Here is a 16,249-nt window from a genome sequence, read left to right on the forward strand (position 1 = left end):
AAATAAAATAAAAATAAAATCAACTTCAATACGGAAGAGGATTAGGGCCAGTGAATAGAGAAAAAAAAGTTTTTAATTCTTATTATTCTTATCTTAATTAAAGGCATAATTCTGACTTTAATCTCAGAATTCTGACTTTAAAGTGAGAATTCTGAGAATGAAGGGAGAATCCTGCCAAACTTTTTCTCTCTCTGTTCACTGGCCCTAATCCTCTTCCGTAAGTAAGTGATTCTCAAACGTTACTTTTTTTTTTAAACACAATAATTACCACCTAAAAAAGATAGGCTGGACAACATGCACATGTTGGCTAGAGAAAGCAAGGCTAGTGCATTCAAACAAAAGAGACTATGACTAATAAAACACGGCGAGAGAATGGACCAAAGTGAGTAGAACAACGGGATAATTCTATTTCTTGGCCTGTGAGAAGGAATTGGCATCTAAGAGACATGGACGTTAGAGAAGCAAAAAGTTCAAGGGTGAAGTGAAAGATAGCGACAAAGATTTTCAAGTGGATGTACACAAACTTGGCCCGTATTAAATCGAGAAAAATCTTGATTTACGAAATGTTTTGTTGCCAACTGATATAAATCAAGTGTGAGAGAAAAACTAGATGATGCAACGGGAGTAGAATATGCATGGAGGAAACAATGTGACTCAAAATACAGTGTGGGTGACCCACAACATGACTGCTAGCAATATACAGTATTCACATTCCATACAGAAAGACTGTATTTGGTTGAGATTTTACCTCTATCGCATGCTGAAATTGTTCGTGTTCCTTCTGCAACTGCTCAGCCTCTTGTAACGAACTGGCCGTGATCAGCCCGGCGTTCAACATGGACTCGCCATTACGGATCCAACCCAGCACCTAAATGACAAAATGACAAATGTTTTTTTTTAAACTAAGTCATCCACACGACCTAGTATTCCTAACACTGTTTGAATTAGTATTTTGCTGGTAGACCCATAACAAACAGACAACAAACAATTAAGCGTGCACTTTCTCCCTGACTGACTCAGCATTCACACCTGCGGTGTGGACCGAGCTCACAACTGCGACTCAAGCTTGTCTGGAAAAACAATGACGTAGCACAGTTTAGACGCCTGTTTTCATCTGCTTTATCCGGCCGGTGTTTCCATTGCTGTTTCGATGTCCTGAGGCATATCATACCAAAGTCTACAGTATTTAAATATACATAAATATTATGATGTTTGTTTCAGTATTTTTACACTGAGTGCTCAACATCCAGCCATGCAGCACTCATCTCTACTATTTATGTCCACCGCCTTTACATCAGAAACAGAAAGAGAGAAAGCGAAAGAGAGAGCATTGACGTGAGGTGAGTCATCAGTCGACATCGTGTAGAGACAGAACCATTTTAGCATGCTGCTCTGATATCATAGTAAGCTGTTTAAAATCTTTCCATCTAAATTCAATGAATCCAATCCAATCCACTTTATTTCTATAGCACTTTATATATATAGCATTTTATAAACAGGCGTTTCCAAAGTGCTGCACATTGAGAGCTGTACACTATCAAACACATTAAATCTAGTAAAACCAACTATAAAAATAAAAAAACAGTCAATAAGATAGAAATACAATAAGAAAGAAAAAATATATATATTAAAAATATATATTTTTAAATAAATAAAAATAATAAAATATAAATTAAAATAATAATAATAATAATAATAATAATAATAATAATAATAATAATAATAATAATAAGAAGAAGAAGAAGAAGAAGAAGAAGAAGAAGAAGAAGAAGACAAAACACATCAGCGCTGTTCGGATTATTTCCTCAGTGCCAGCTTTGCTTAACTCCAAGCATGTACCTGTTTGACTTCAGCCTGAAGGTGTCTTAACTGGACACACTGTTCCAAATGCCTCCGGTGCTGCTCGGCCGCCAGGTCCAGCTCCTGCTGCTTCTCGTGGAGAAATTCCAGGAGATCCTGAACACGCGTGGCCATGTCTACATCTCGGTCACATAACAGCTCCACACCTGCACAACAGACATACACGTTACACACAAAATGTGACGCTTAACTACCACTACTAATTCACATTTGTTTGTCATTAAAACTGACTGGTGAATACTGTATCACAAACATTTTACGAGGACTTCAGTGCTTGCATAATCCCGCCACTGCATTTAGGCACTATGCAAATTGCATAACTGACCTTTGCAAAATACAAGTTATCTGTAGGCAAACTACTGCGGAAACTATGACGGACCATTTATTCTGTGACAATTAATGTGTCAGTTATATGTAAACACGTTTGACATTTGCATCTCCATTCACAACACAGCTCAGCTCATTTAAATTTTTATTTTTTTTAATCCTTCACTCACCTGATGCTTGGACCTCTGTGACGTACTGAAGCAGCTCCTGGCCTTGATGGATAACGTCAAAGGTGAGGTTGTTCATGGTGAGTGCCTTGTCTGCGTGATGCTGAAGCCTCTGCTCAGCTACCGTCAGGTCCTCAGTGTCAAAGTCGCTCATCTGCTGGGTCAGTTCCTCATTCCATGACTCCAGATCAGAGATGATCTAAGGTGGAAAGAGGAAAGGACAATAAATGCTGTGAAAAAATAAGTAAAGCTGCTTTTCAATAGGATGGGGGTTAGAATTTTATTTTTTCCGTACTATAGTGTCGTAATTGCACATCCACTACAGTAGGTGGCGGTGGCTCTCTCATTGTGAGAGAGTGCGCAAGGAGTATTCGCTCCCCTGCAGAAGTGCTCTTAACAACAATGCTTACAATTTTATATACAAATGATACTATTTATAGTTATGGCAGATAGTTTTGTTGGGGTGGGGGGCAAAAATGTTTTTTCTTCCTGTAAAAATAAAATAAAAAATTTCACTTTTAAAGAATGTTCCGTTCACATGACAGTTTTCTTGAGGATACTCCACTGAATATAATTTTTGTGATTCTACAGCTGTATAATCAAATGAGATTTAAAATAATAATATAATAATAATAATAATAATAATAATAATAAGTTTCTTGTTAATTCAACACTTGTTTAAAAATCCCACTTTAAATTCCAAAGAAGAAATTAAAGACTATTTTTGCAAACTAATGGTGAATCATTCTCTGTAATTGTCAACTTTGGGTGTTCAGAATGGACACTGTACACCTCATGATGAGAAAGTAAGAGAATTTTTTCTTTTAGCAGAAAAAAAGTAATAATTATGTAAACCTTATTAAAATAACCGTCAGCCCTTCTTTCTGATGTTCATGTTCAAATGATGTGATCAATGAAATTTGTTGTAATAATGTGTCCAAAAAAAAAAAAAATATATATATAAAAAAAAAAATCATGAATAATAATAATAATAATGCTATGGTATTATAACAATATGATCTTTTGTAATGTCCTGTACTAATTATTGTACAGTATAGATTGATCAATTGCTGCCCTATAAAAGGTTTAGATAAGGTTAAACGTCTGAACACTTGTTAAATACTGAGACAAAAGCCTCCCATTACAAAAGATTTGAACAAGCAGCCACTTTAAATAGAATCTGTCTGTTACATGCGCACATACACACACGCACACAGACTACTGTTTTGAAGAAAAACATTGAACCTAAAGCCAGACCGACATTGTAACTCCATACCATGAAACGTCTGTCATAATGAGGGTTAGATAGCGTCTCACTACTGGTGATTTACGGCTGGTAAAGCAGATGTAGGGAGATGTTAGTGCTTGTCTTAAACAACTCCCACACTGACTCATGACACAATGGACACCATGGCTGCAACCAGTTGCAGTATAGAACTTGTTTGTTTGGCTATTTGGAATCCGACGTTTTCATTAGGTTGATGAGACAGCTTGCTAACATTTTGGTTGATGACATACCGGTAATAGAATCAACTTGAAAATTTGAGAATGTGCGCACTTAATTTGTAAGGACTTACTTCATGCAAACAACTGATAGGATCATTGATGATATTAACTACAGTGAAACTTTAAAAAAAAGATCATTCAGATGTGGACATCTTAAGACCTCAAACAATGCGCAAAAACTGATTCATGAGGACAATTCAATGCCTGTCATTGCTGCAGTTTTAAGCATCAATATATTTTTCACACAAAAAGTTCAAGATGAACCTTTTATGTACTGTGCTGCAGACATTTTGGATTTACACCCATAAAGTTCTCTCCATTGGGAACATGAGGTCGTAATCTTGTGCCAGAGCAGAGTCGCACAAATCCCCTAACATTGCTTGACGATTTTACTAACCTGACAACCCGGGGAGAAATTTACCAAACTATCATCTGCAATCTTCTTTCCTCCTCTCATGCAGTTAAGTAAAATATCCTCAGCAGGCAAAAAGATCATCCTTTGCTATCAGTGCTATTAAGTCCAATCGAGAAAAGGAGCTAAACGTCCTTAGCTTCTTTTTTCACAGCATAGTGAGTGAGCTATCTTAAGAGAAACCTCCATGAGGCAACGCAGGTCTCACCTCACCTTGGGCACATCTCCATATGACGCAGGAGGGAGTGTCCGTGCGTGTATGAAAACTAAATACCTCCCACACCCATCAGCATGCCCCGGGTCTTTGCTCAATTAATCCCTTGTGTGATTTGGGATTCAGTCGGAGTGATTTGCTCACTGCCGCCCTCCTATGAGCTGAGATTTAGTCTGCCATTGTTAACATCCTTGTTTTTTGACAGTCTTTCAATTTATTTCAGCCAATCATCATCTGTTTTGGCAATTATTACTTTCAGCTGAGTCCTAGATATGTCGCTTGCCATCTTGCAATTACGTTATGCTTTATCATCTTGCCTAGCTTCCAATGTAACGCATGAAAGAAATTGATTCTGACTGCAGAATTTCACATTTTAAGCTTCTTCTCAACGTTCCTCAACATTTTCAGGAATTGGACACGCTGGTGTTTTCAGTTATTAATGTATAGTGCGTAATGTAGTTATTGAACTTATTTGCGTGAGTTCTAATTACTTTTGCGAATAAGTGGTGACGTTAAAAGCTCCGTTATCCCCCAAACAGCTAAATAATGTCCTCTCACAGCAGGACATTTCGCTTTATGATATAATAAAAAAAGAGAATATAAAACAGTGGGATTTGGATTATTTAAGGAGCGTATAATTATAATAGTATTTTTCGTTTGTCTGTTTTTATGTGGTTCTTGTGTTTATTAGCGGCTGAAAGTGAAACTAAATAAATCAAGTTTCATCCTCACATCTATGGCATCCCTCTCAAAGATGCGAAGCTGTAGAAAGAGTTCCAGTTTTATCTTCCTCTCCTGAAAAAGCTCCTCCATCTGGCCCTGGGCCTCATCCAGTTGTTGCAGCACACTCTCGATGTGCGCCATGGAGCTGTTGTGAGGGGTCTTGTTGCTTGAGATGGCGGAGTCTCTGTGAACACAAGTTCAGTGAAAACAACGTATTGCGATAACAACTCAATCTTGGAATATCGTTCAGTACATTTACACAATAAGCACAATTTAGTAGTATGATGAGAATTCATGACTAATGAAAATTCCTTTATTTACAAGGATGTTAATATTTAGTTTGGAGCTGCATTATTTGCGTATATGTTTACAGTATCACCCATCAAACCCGAGACAACCGGAGCAGTAAATTCATGAGGAGTGTGACAAAATCCTTGTTGGCAGGTGCTAACATTGAGAGAAATTGCTTGATTGCCTCCAGAAGGTTGTGCAACAAAATATTAAGGTACCATCATTTTTAGCCGGACCAGTTTTATTTACTGTATTTAACTTTATTTTTTATTTTATTTTTTATAAATCTGTGGGAACCCAAAAACGAAAAGCAAACATTGCTGTTAGTGTACACTTTGAGCAAAAGTATATTCAACATCAGGTGTGTGCAAACTTTTTCTCCAAGGGCCGCAACACAATAATAGAACCATGCAAGGGTCACTTTGATCTCTTTTTTTCCCCCTCTTTTACTTTATCTCATTAAATAGTATGTAAAACCAATCAATCAAATTAAATGTATGTTAAAGGGGATAAGGTAAATAGTTTAGTTTTTGTTTTTTTATTTTTTAGCCTTTGGTGTTGCCCGCTGACCTGTAACCACTAGAATAGAGCTGCTCTTGTCAGAAATATTTATATAAGTGGACGGCAGGCCGCAAATGGCCCCTGAGTCGTAATGTGGACACCACTGTTCTACATCAATACAAACTACAAATGTATGGATTAAATATAATTAGTATATTGCAAAATTATATGTATATCAGTTGGAGTTTGTAGTGGTGGAGAATTTTGTCTCTTTATTGCTGCGGCAAAGATAACCAAAATATTAGTTAGATAGCTAGCTCGTTAGCTAGATAATTGTTTGCAAAATTAACTAAAATACAAATATACTTTGGAATCCTAATATAAGTCTAACGTACAAATACATTGAAACATTGTGTAAAGCACCATGAAGCTGAATTTTATTAAGATCCCTGCTTCCAAGACAACCAGTAACTCATTTTGAAAAAGATTAGAGTCTCTTCTTTCATCAGGAAAAAAAAGTCTATTTCAATCTGTTTCCGTTTTGCAGCAATTAGCATTCGAATATAGCTAAGTTTCATCATTATTCACAAATCTGTTTAAAACTGTGGGGCAAAGAGCTTTTTTTGTAACATGGCCCTGGTTGATCACTTATACTCTGCTGCCACCTGCTGGCCGTTTTTTGTAATAACTACCATTGCTTCAAGCATTCTCTTCAGTTCAGTATTTAGTATTATTATGTTATATTATTATATTTAGCATTCAGTATATACTACTATACTATACTATAGTATAAACACACACAAAAACGTATAAATACATCTTTGGGAGCGTGGTAATATTTAAAATAAATATTTATACGTTTTTTGGAGCAAACGAGTTAATATAAAGGAAATTATTTTGGACATTCAATGTACATTGATATTATATTCTAGTGGTTTTGGCCTATGAAATTGACGCTCACCTGAGCTGCTGTATGAGGTCTTCACCTTCCTTGATGACATTGACGGTTGCTTGCAGGGTGGTCTGCTGCTGCTGTCCAAAACGTTTGATCAAATCCTGCACCGCCTCAACAGACTCTGCGTACACATCATCCAGCAGTTCCTTCTGAAGCTCTTCCAACCAGGTCCACAGCTAACAAGAAAGTCAAGCCAGTTAAAATGCATGGCCATCGACACAAGCAGATGGTTTTGCAAACTCAAACAAGTGTGAATAAAACCAGAAGCATATTGTACAATATGTAGACAGTGTGCAGTTTATATTGTGGGAGTGTCAGTATACACAAGTTTGAGCAGTGAACACATGCACAAAGGGACACAAGCTGCCAAATGTACACACAGAAGATAGAAGAGGAGAATCTAAATCCCACCAGTTCTGCTCCACTCTGGTGTTTTATCAGTGGTCATCTTTGTAACAGATTAGCCATCTGGGTGATTTGGCTCGGCACATTAAAGCTCTGGCAAAGACACTCTGGCTGGAACCCGCTGCTCGTCTAACACCCACAATGCCTTCTCAAAAGCTCGTCAACCTTTACTACCACCCCCTGAGTAATATTCTGTACATATTACTTGGCATTTTGACACACATTTTTGTAGGCAACTAAATACACTCACTGTTCTCAAAACTTGATTAGGGTACATTTTTATAATCTAATGGAGACCGATATAAGAGATATAGCACATAGAAAATGTCCCTTTACTAAGGTAAGATTACTATTTTTTGATTGATATATGCTGTCTATCCTGCATCGTACTGAGAGGTTTTTAAGAAGATTTTGCTCCTAGTATGAAGTTAAATGAAAAAAAATAAAATAATAATAATACTTGTCAGTTTGTAGTACTATACATTAAAACCATTCATTATATTAATACAGTAGAGCCAAAACTGTAAGTCTGTTTCATTTTCTCCAGGATAGCACAGTAAAGTAAATTTATTCAACAATATTTGGGACATTCAGTAATTCATTTTTTCTATCAGCTCCCTTAAAGGGCAAAGGTACTTTGATCCGAGTCACCAGTGACAATAATGATGAACGCTATAAAAAAAAAAGGATGGATGGTGTTTCTTGTAACAACTTGATCTGTGTTCTTGATTCCAAAAATAATTGTTTGGATTTATTAAACAGCCTCCAATGGCTGCAAACTAGCTGGACTCATTCACCTACATACATCAACAGACATTTGCACGCACACACGCACGCGCACACACACACACACACACATACAATGACCTGCACTGGTGTGACCTGACAGATGGGATGAAGGCGATTAGTCCATATGGACATTAGAGACTAACTTCATTAATAACACTGTGATTCTGTCTGTCTTTATGGGTTGATGTAAACAGGGTCTAGTGTTAACACATGCAGAGCAGGGTGCTTTGTCAGTGTGAAAAGGTTAATTTGGTCAATTAAACATGTGATACGCCCCGTCATAATAACAACTGGAAGAGGCAGCCGGGATCAGAAAAAGACATTCAACAACAAAGCTTTGAAAACTGACTAGCAACTAATATTACAGCACAAATTTAGAGCATACATGTATAATAACTAACACTAAAATTAAAACAACTTTTTCATTAACTAAATAAAAATGCTTTAAAATAAATGAATGAATTCAATGAATGAATGAATGAAAGAATGAATGAATAAATAAATAACTGAAAGTACATCCACATCTGCACAATACTTTACCTTTAAAAAAAAAAACCTTCAAATATCTTGACACTTGATAAATATTCATAGCCTACTAAAAAAAAATACTTAAACAAAAAAGACTACATTAAAATGAAGCATTTAAATAAAAAAAAAAACTAACAAACCTGCTCTAAAAAGTAATTCAAATGAACTGAATTGAAAAGTCAATAAAAAATAAAAAAAATAAAAAAACTATAATCAAAAATCCCAAATAATTTTAACCCTTAAAATTACACTATTATTCTTAGACCTAGGCAAGGAAATCATACCATACTACTTCTTTATTCTTTTTTTTTTTAACTACAACACTACACTTTGGCTTTGATTCGCATAGGTCTCATTTGTGATAGCATTGTTGTCATTGCTAGAGATGGATGAAGAGTCTTGTTATGATCTTCTGAAAATAAAATGTTTGCTTTTGTCCTTTAATTTACATTTAATTTTCTTCGAACCGTGCACAGTATATAAAATATTAGCCTTTACTGAAAAGCCCCCCGTTTTTGATTGAACTTGAAATGGCAACACTATTAAACTGTTCTAAACAGTTGTGAAATTCTGGGTTTGACTCTCGCCTCTGATACTCCAGCTCCCACCGACATTTCAAAACACACGTTAGACAAACTGAAGCATGGACAGCTGTGAAGGAGTTTAAATCGTGTGTTGCGTGAACAAAGAGGGGAGAACAGGACACACCTCTTTGACGTGTGTGTGGAAGGAAACCGACATATCCAGCAGGACCTTGCGTTGTTCCACACGTCGCACAAAGTCCTGGATGCGATCTTCAAGCTGGTGGGCAGCCTGGTAAATTTCCTCTGGGTCACATTCTCCGGTCTGAGCCAACTGCTCTGCTGCCTCGAGCAGTTTGTCAGCATTAGTGTAGGTGTTCTGTAACATGAAGTTTGCAGACAATCACCCAAAGGCACTTGCCTCTCTGGAGCAACCAACTTAAAAATAAATGTTCTTTAGACATACAGTGTAGATACATACAGTATCACATTTAATTATATATCATCATGGGACATCATTGAAGAAATTACACTTTAACCTTTGACACAATGAAAAGTAGTCAGTGCACATCTTACGGTGTAAATCTGTTCCCTCAAAATAATAAAACAATAACAGCTCTCAAACTCTCATACTGGTCACTGAGAGTTCAACATTGCACCTCATTGCAAAGAACTCTCTGAAGATCTGAAAAACAAAAACAAAACAACTACAACTATTGCTCTGCATAAAGATGGCTTAGACTATAAGAAGATTGCCAACAGCCTGAAACTGAGCTTCAGCACAGTGGCCAAGACCATTCAGCGGTTTAACAGGACAGGTTTCACTCAGAACAAGCCTCAACATGGTCGACTGAAGAAGTTTTTTTTGCCATGGGTTTAGATATTAATAGCTGTAATTTGAGTTATGCAGGAAAATGGATAAAGGGATGATGGAAGATGTACACTGACTACTTTTCATTGTGTCACAGTGTCATTTCTTCACTGCTGTCTCATGAAATGATATGATTTAATATCTGCAGGAATATGAGAGGTGTAGTCAATTTTGCAAGATACTGTACATATCTAAGTAGACGTATAGAAAAACAGATCGATAGTTGAATTGGAACGTTTCAAGCCCACCTGTGCAACCTCTTCGAAGTCCTCGTGTCTCTTTTGCAGTGCTCGTGCTCTGTGCAAAGACTTCCCGACGCCAGTGTGTTTACTGAGGAAAGCCTCACCATGGTTTTCGATCCAGTCTAGTACCTTGAAACACACATAGTGGAAATACATTTCATTGGAATCTACAAAACAGATTCCTAAATGGTGAATTAATCATGCAGTACTGTTTTCAACCAGTAGGTGGTGCACCTGACTGTAAAAAGGCTGCGGCCCATTTAGAGTACTGTACAAGGATTTGTCATCTACTGTATCTCTCGTGCTTGCTCCTGCTTCCTTTTCATTTCTTACTAATGCCTTAATCTCTGTTGAAATGATTATGCTTTTCTGTAAAGCAACATATATCAATGTGATAATGTTGCCACCGCAAATTAATATGTGCTTTTAACGACTTTTTTTATGATTATAGAACACATTACTATACATGAGCTAATGCATACAGGAGCTGATGATAGCAAGTGTGATGCTTATTTCAAGGTTTCAGGCAATGTTTTGACCATAGACATTCACAATGCCCTCTGCACACTATGAGGCAGCAAACTGCATCGCCATGGAAACCACTACCCAGAGAGACGGGCAGGATAGAGACGTGGCAAGATAGAAGCAGGCAGCATAGAAGACGTGCAAGCCAGAATCATTGAGATGCTGCATAAAAGAGATTGAGGATGAGAGTGTGTGGGGGTAGAAGAGCCGCAGAAGAGTTCATGCCCGATGGGTAGAAAAAAGAGAAGGTGCCGTACACCAACTTGGTAGTTTTGATCTAAGAGCTTCGTCTCATGGCCATTCACTCAGTAGACAGATGATCTCTCTTTAAAAACCCAGGAGGAATCACATAAAGACTTTGCAGAAGCTTGATTATTTGATGTCTTCCATATCATGCACTCCGGTGTTGGAATGCTCACCGTTACCAGTAATCCAGCAACTCATCAATTATAAATTGCTGCATTTGCAATAATGTGAGTGATGCTTACTTGCTGTACATCCTGCTGGAAAACACACAGCTGCAGACGTTGGTGAAGGCGAACTTTGCGATGCTGCCAAATGTTCTCCAGCTGCCTCTGATGATGGAGAACCTCGTGGATAATGTCCAGGACGTGGTGGACCGCCTTGGAGTAGTTCGCTGATGACATCAAGGAATCTGCACTCCCTGGGGTCAAAGGTCGCTGTAATTTGTCCAAGAGAGACTTCCCATCTTGGCTCACCTGGTAAAGGTGAAATGTATTTTGAGAAAATGCCTTTGATTTTAAATGTGCCGTCTTCTCATGCAGTTAATGACTCTTGTACAACAATAATTAACTGCTAATTAAATATCATTATTGCAGCCAGGCATTATTATCTTATCTTTCTATTGTTGATTTTGCCTAGCGCCAATCGTAGCCTCCATTGTATGTCTGTTTTTATTTTACAAGCACAGTCTGGTTGTTCTAAATATTGTGTACTGACCTCAGAGTAGGCAGTGGTAATATGCTCATATAAGCCCTGGTGGCGGTGGATTGTGTCTTCCAGGTCCTGGAGTTCCGACGGCAAATCTCCTTCACCACAAGCTTTGCACCACGGCTCCACTTTGCCCATGTACTGAGGAGAGAACAAACACAAGTTTTATGCATGAATTAACTTCATTTCCCGTTAACAACATGCAATTAATATAAGGTTCTAATATATATATATATATACACATACAGTATATATATATATATATATATATATACATATATATATATATATATACATATATATATATATATATATATATATATATATATATATATATATATATATATATATATATATTTTTTTTTTTAAATGTTATGTTTACCAGTACTTAGGGGTAATGATGGGAAAATGAAGCTTCATGAACCACTTGCAATATGTTTTGATGCCTTTAGATGGCGCTCCTTGTTTAAAGATGCAGTGGAATTTTTTAAAATCAATTTCCATTGCACTAGTCTTTATCTTTAAACCAAGAGCACCATCTAGAGGAGTAAAAAAATATATAAAATAATAAGTGGTTCATGAAGCTTCATTTTCCCACCACTGCCTAGGCCCTAGGGGCAGTAAAAAATGCACTTTAATTTCATCATGATAATGAATGTCTGAAGTTACAAAATTATACAATAACATTTATAGGATATGATAAGAAATTGTTGTCTTGCGTTGTACGGACATTTCCTATATTCCTATATTTTCCGGCAGGTGCAGTCGCAGCAGTCCCGCTAAGTAAGATCCTAGTTGGCTTACAACTCCTTATTACTTACCTCTTTGAGATTCTTCTCAGCGCTGAGTTAATGACAAATAGTAAGTACATGTTTTTTGCTCGCATCGTGGGTCAGTTAGCCACATTAGCCCGCTAGCACTGGTCCATAGCCGTTCGCCGTCATCTATTTGCATAATGTAGAGCCACTTAATATTGTAGAACACATAAGTATTTTGGTCTATCAAATTATCTTTCCATGAGAAATATTAGATCAAGTCAAATCAGTACAAAGAGCAGACACTTTTTTTTTTTTATTGCTTGCTATTATCTGTCAGCCCCCCCAGCCAATTGGGGGACTGTATTATACACAACTATGGAGAGAGAACAAATGCTATAAGAGTGCATTTAGGAGGGCATATTATATCCAAGTGTGGGTCATTCTTTGGAAATTACAGTAAGACAGAAAAATAGTAAATAATGGCAAACTATTATTGTTGTTGTTTTGGGTAATTCGCCTAAAAAAATGGGTTTGATTGGATGATTTTGCTATGATCGTCAAGTCTAGTCAATCCAGTCCAGATTTTAAAATGTTCTTAGACTGAAGATACTTGCTAAAATCTCCTATAATTTCTCCACATATATCATCGTCCATATACACTTTAGCTGTGATGAAGCCGATAAAACTCACATTCTGTTCACTGAAGTGTAACAACAAATAAAAAGGTAAGTAAGAAATAAAAAGTAAAGCCCTGTCAGTGGAGTAGATGCAGGAATTCTGTATGCATCTGTTGTTCTTTTTCTGATTATAAAGCTATGACAAGTTTGGATGTCAAATGATATAAAGCATAGAATTTTTTTTTTTAATCCATCATGCAAACAAACATCTGATTCTTATTTATTTATGGTATTTTTCCACATTTAATTTGTAAGCTTTCAAACACTCCTAAATGTAAATGTCCTTCTACCTGGTCCGCTTTCTGGTGGAAGCTGGCAGACATCTCCAGTAGGGTGCTGCGTTCGTCCAGTGCTGCAGCGAAGGCCTTCCACTCTTGCTCCAACTGGCCTGAAATCTGCTGGATCTGCTGGGAGGCGTAATGGCCTGATTCCAGGAGCCGGTTCCCTACTGACATAATCCGATTGATGTTCACATACACATTCTGTGAGACAGAAAATACAAAACAAAGCAAAGCTTTAGATAGATAACTTTCATTTTTTTTTCAATTTGATCATAATAGTACTTTTGTAGTTATCTTTTTATTTTGAATCAATGACCTCTCATGATGGAGAACAGATGGCACAACATCAGAGTGGATACTGCTGTTTGATTAAAACTCTGAACAATCAAGGCCATGTAAGTAAAATACAAACAGCAGCTGCTATCGGCACATACTGAGTCCTGTCATGTTTGTTTATCTGGTCCAGTTAACCATGCCTACCAGCTTAAGTGCTGATGTCCTTCTGCTAAACAGTGTACATTTGGGCATACTGTTCCTTTTTTTAAAGGTAAAATTTGAGCAATTTCCAGATAAAATGTCAAACTTTTCAAGCGTCATGCAGTTGTGAATTCTATATTTACATGTCTAATGTTTATGTCTAAATTATTTGACTTGATTGCATTGAAAAATACAACACTGTATTATGTTATAAACAAGAAGGAAAACCATTTTATGCGCATCTAAAATGTTTTATTACACTTTCATCATCAAACATTTGAAATTGCAAGCTTGAAATTCGAACATTTTCAAAAATGAACCCTGACGTCTGTGGCATTTGTTTTGCAGGCCACAATTATAATCTCACAGCGCAAGCCAGACAACAGGGAGTAAAAGTCAATACTTCTCGCATGTTTGCACACAGAACTTTTGTGGACATTCTGAAGTAATTCATATGGGAGACATACCCCCATGTGGGTAATAAGAAAAAAACGATTTGGCCCTCAAACGTCCTTCCTTTTTTTTAAGAGCTGGGCTTCAAGCTGTTGTGTGTAGATAGGCACAGATCAGCGCACACTAATTAACACACTGGTAACAGACTGTTATTCTATTCAATTACTGCTCCCGGCGCCTATTAGGCTTCTTACTTTTCTTGTCTTGATCACAATGGGGAGGGGAAGATTAACTAAATATTAACATCAGTCCCAAAAGAGAGACAAGATGATTTCTGCATCCTTTCATCAAAACTATAAAGCCATTCGGGATCAGTGATTTGCTCCGATCTTAACCGCCAGGCAAACAGATTTCCCGATATTCCGAAAAAAAAAAACAATGTTATGCATCACAAATTTACAGCCAAGCCTTGCTAGAAGGTGTCAACAATGCTGCACTCAGCCTGATGTTGTGAAGCAGCGGTGCACATAAAGCTTAAGCTCATATGGGCACTTGAGGAGTCCAACAGTACTCAAACACACAGCAGTTGGTAAAGAACACAAAAGAACAGCAGTGCATAGAGGAACTTTAATCCTATTATACAATTTTACAAATCAAACATCCCAGCAGAAGCGATCTTATGAATGGTGGCTTGAAGTTATTACACTGCAGGAAACTTGGGATTTTCAGTGAGGAAAACACAAGGACAGGCAATAAGCACATATGCATCCAGACAGTAAAGAGAAGAACAGGGTTAACAGAGTTACCAAATTTCAACCAATGCACCTGAAGGCCCTTTGAACCATCTGTAAGACATTATGAATGAGATTAAATAACAGAGGCTAAGGGTCTAGAAAGCAGCCAGCGGTAAAGGCTTAATCCAAAACTGATGGATCGAGAGAAGGGTGGGTTTAGGAGAGGGGAGCCGGTATTGCTAATTTAAACATGATGAGGGCAAGGGTCGAGTCAAAGCAGGAAATGCAGGAAGACAATGAAGCATTCAGAAAAAATAATCACAAACCCGTGCAGAAAAATTACTCTACTTGCTTTGTATTTAAACTGCAGAACTGGAGGACAATGGACATAGGTCAAAACATTCAAGTAAACGATAAATAGTTTATTAACTCATTCCCTTCCAACCATTTTCACTGAAGCAACCCCTTTCACATCCGGCTGTTTTACTGGATTTTGACAGATTTTGCCAAGCCCACAGAATATTGTGTTCTATTGCTATAAAAACATGGAACCTACCCCCCAAAAAATGTGTCTCTTCTTTCATCAGGAAGGAAAAAAGGGTATTTGTATCTGTTTCCATTTTGCAGCAATTAGCATTAGAATATAGCTAAATGTCATCATTATTCACAAATCCGTTGCAAACACTGGGGGAAAGAGCTTTTTTTTTACAACATGGCCCTGGTTGATCTCTTTTACTCTGCTGACACCTGCTGTCCGTTTTTTTGTAATAACTCCCATTGCTTTAAGCGACCTCTTCAGATCAGAGGCTGCATCAAAGCCTTCTTGCATGCGCTAGCATATTTTATTTATTTATTTTACAAACGTATGAGGGGTGTTCCATATCATACCTTCTACGATATTGCCGGTGTATTTTTCAGGGTGCTAAAAAATTGAAATATCGCGAAATTGACGAGATGACGTAATGTGTAACATCATACGTCTGCACTTTTAATGACATTGACATATTGCAAGCATTACTAATCGCCCTATTAAATGAACTGAAAAAAAATTTTTTTTTATGTCCTATGATTTCAAACCAGTTATCCATCAATTTGTTGTGTATATGTGATCATATGAGTCATGACTAAATTCATGACCACC

At 37.1% G+C, this 16,249-nt stretch overlaps 1 protein-coding gene across 4 annotated transcripts in view; it reads right to left on the reverse strand.

Moving 5' to 3' along the window:
• The window catches only part of triob (trio Rho guanine nucleotide exchange factor b), a 120,317-nt gene that overhangs the window by 52,603 nt on the left and 51,465 nt on the right, over positions 1–16,249 (reverse strand). For all 4 annotated transcript variants that reach the window (XR_013295225.1, XR_013295224.1, XM_077574793.1 and 1 more), the window contains exons 9-18: positions 13,514–13,705; positions 11,798–11,929; positions 11,326–11,556; positions 10,319–10,441; positions 9,387–9,578; positions 6,963–7,132; positions 5,219–5,393; positions 2,358–2,553; positions 1,840–2,006; positions 749–868 (exon numbers count right to left, since the gene is read on the reverse strand). Coding sequence is in view for 2 of the 4 variants with exons in the window: in XM_077574793.1 (XP_077430919.1) it covers positions 749–868; positions 1,840–2,006; positions 2,358–2,553; positions 5,219–5,393; positions 6,963–7,132; positions 9,387–9,578; positions 10,319–10,441; positions 11,326–11,556; positions 11,798–11,929; positions 13,514–13,705 (1,698 nt within the window). In the remaining 2 variants the exon portion in view is untranslated. The remainder of the gene's footprint in view (positions 1–748; positions 869–1,839; positions 2,007–2,357; positions 2,554–5,218; positions 5,394–6,962; positions 7,133–9,386; positions 9,579–10,318; positions 10,442–11,325; positions 11,557–11,797; positions 11,930–13,513; positions 13,706–16,249) is intronic.

This window comes from Vanacampus margaritifer, chromosome 9 (assembly GCF_051991255.1).
Source record: "Vanacampus margaritifer isolate UIUO_Vmar chromosome 9, RoL_Vmar_1.0, whole genome shotgun sequence".
Taxonomy (NCBI): domain Eukaryota; kingdom Metazoa; phylum Chordata; class Actinopteri; order Syngnathiformes; family Syngnathidae; genus Vanacampus; species Vanacampus margaritifer.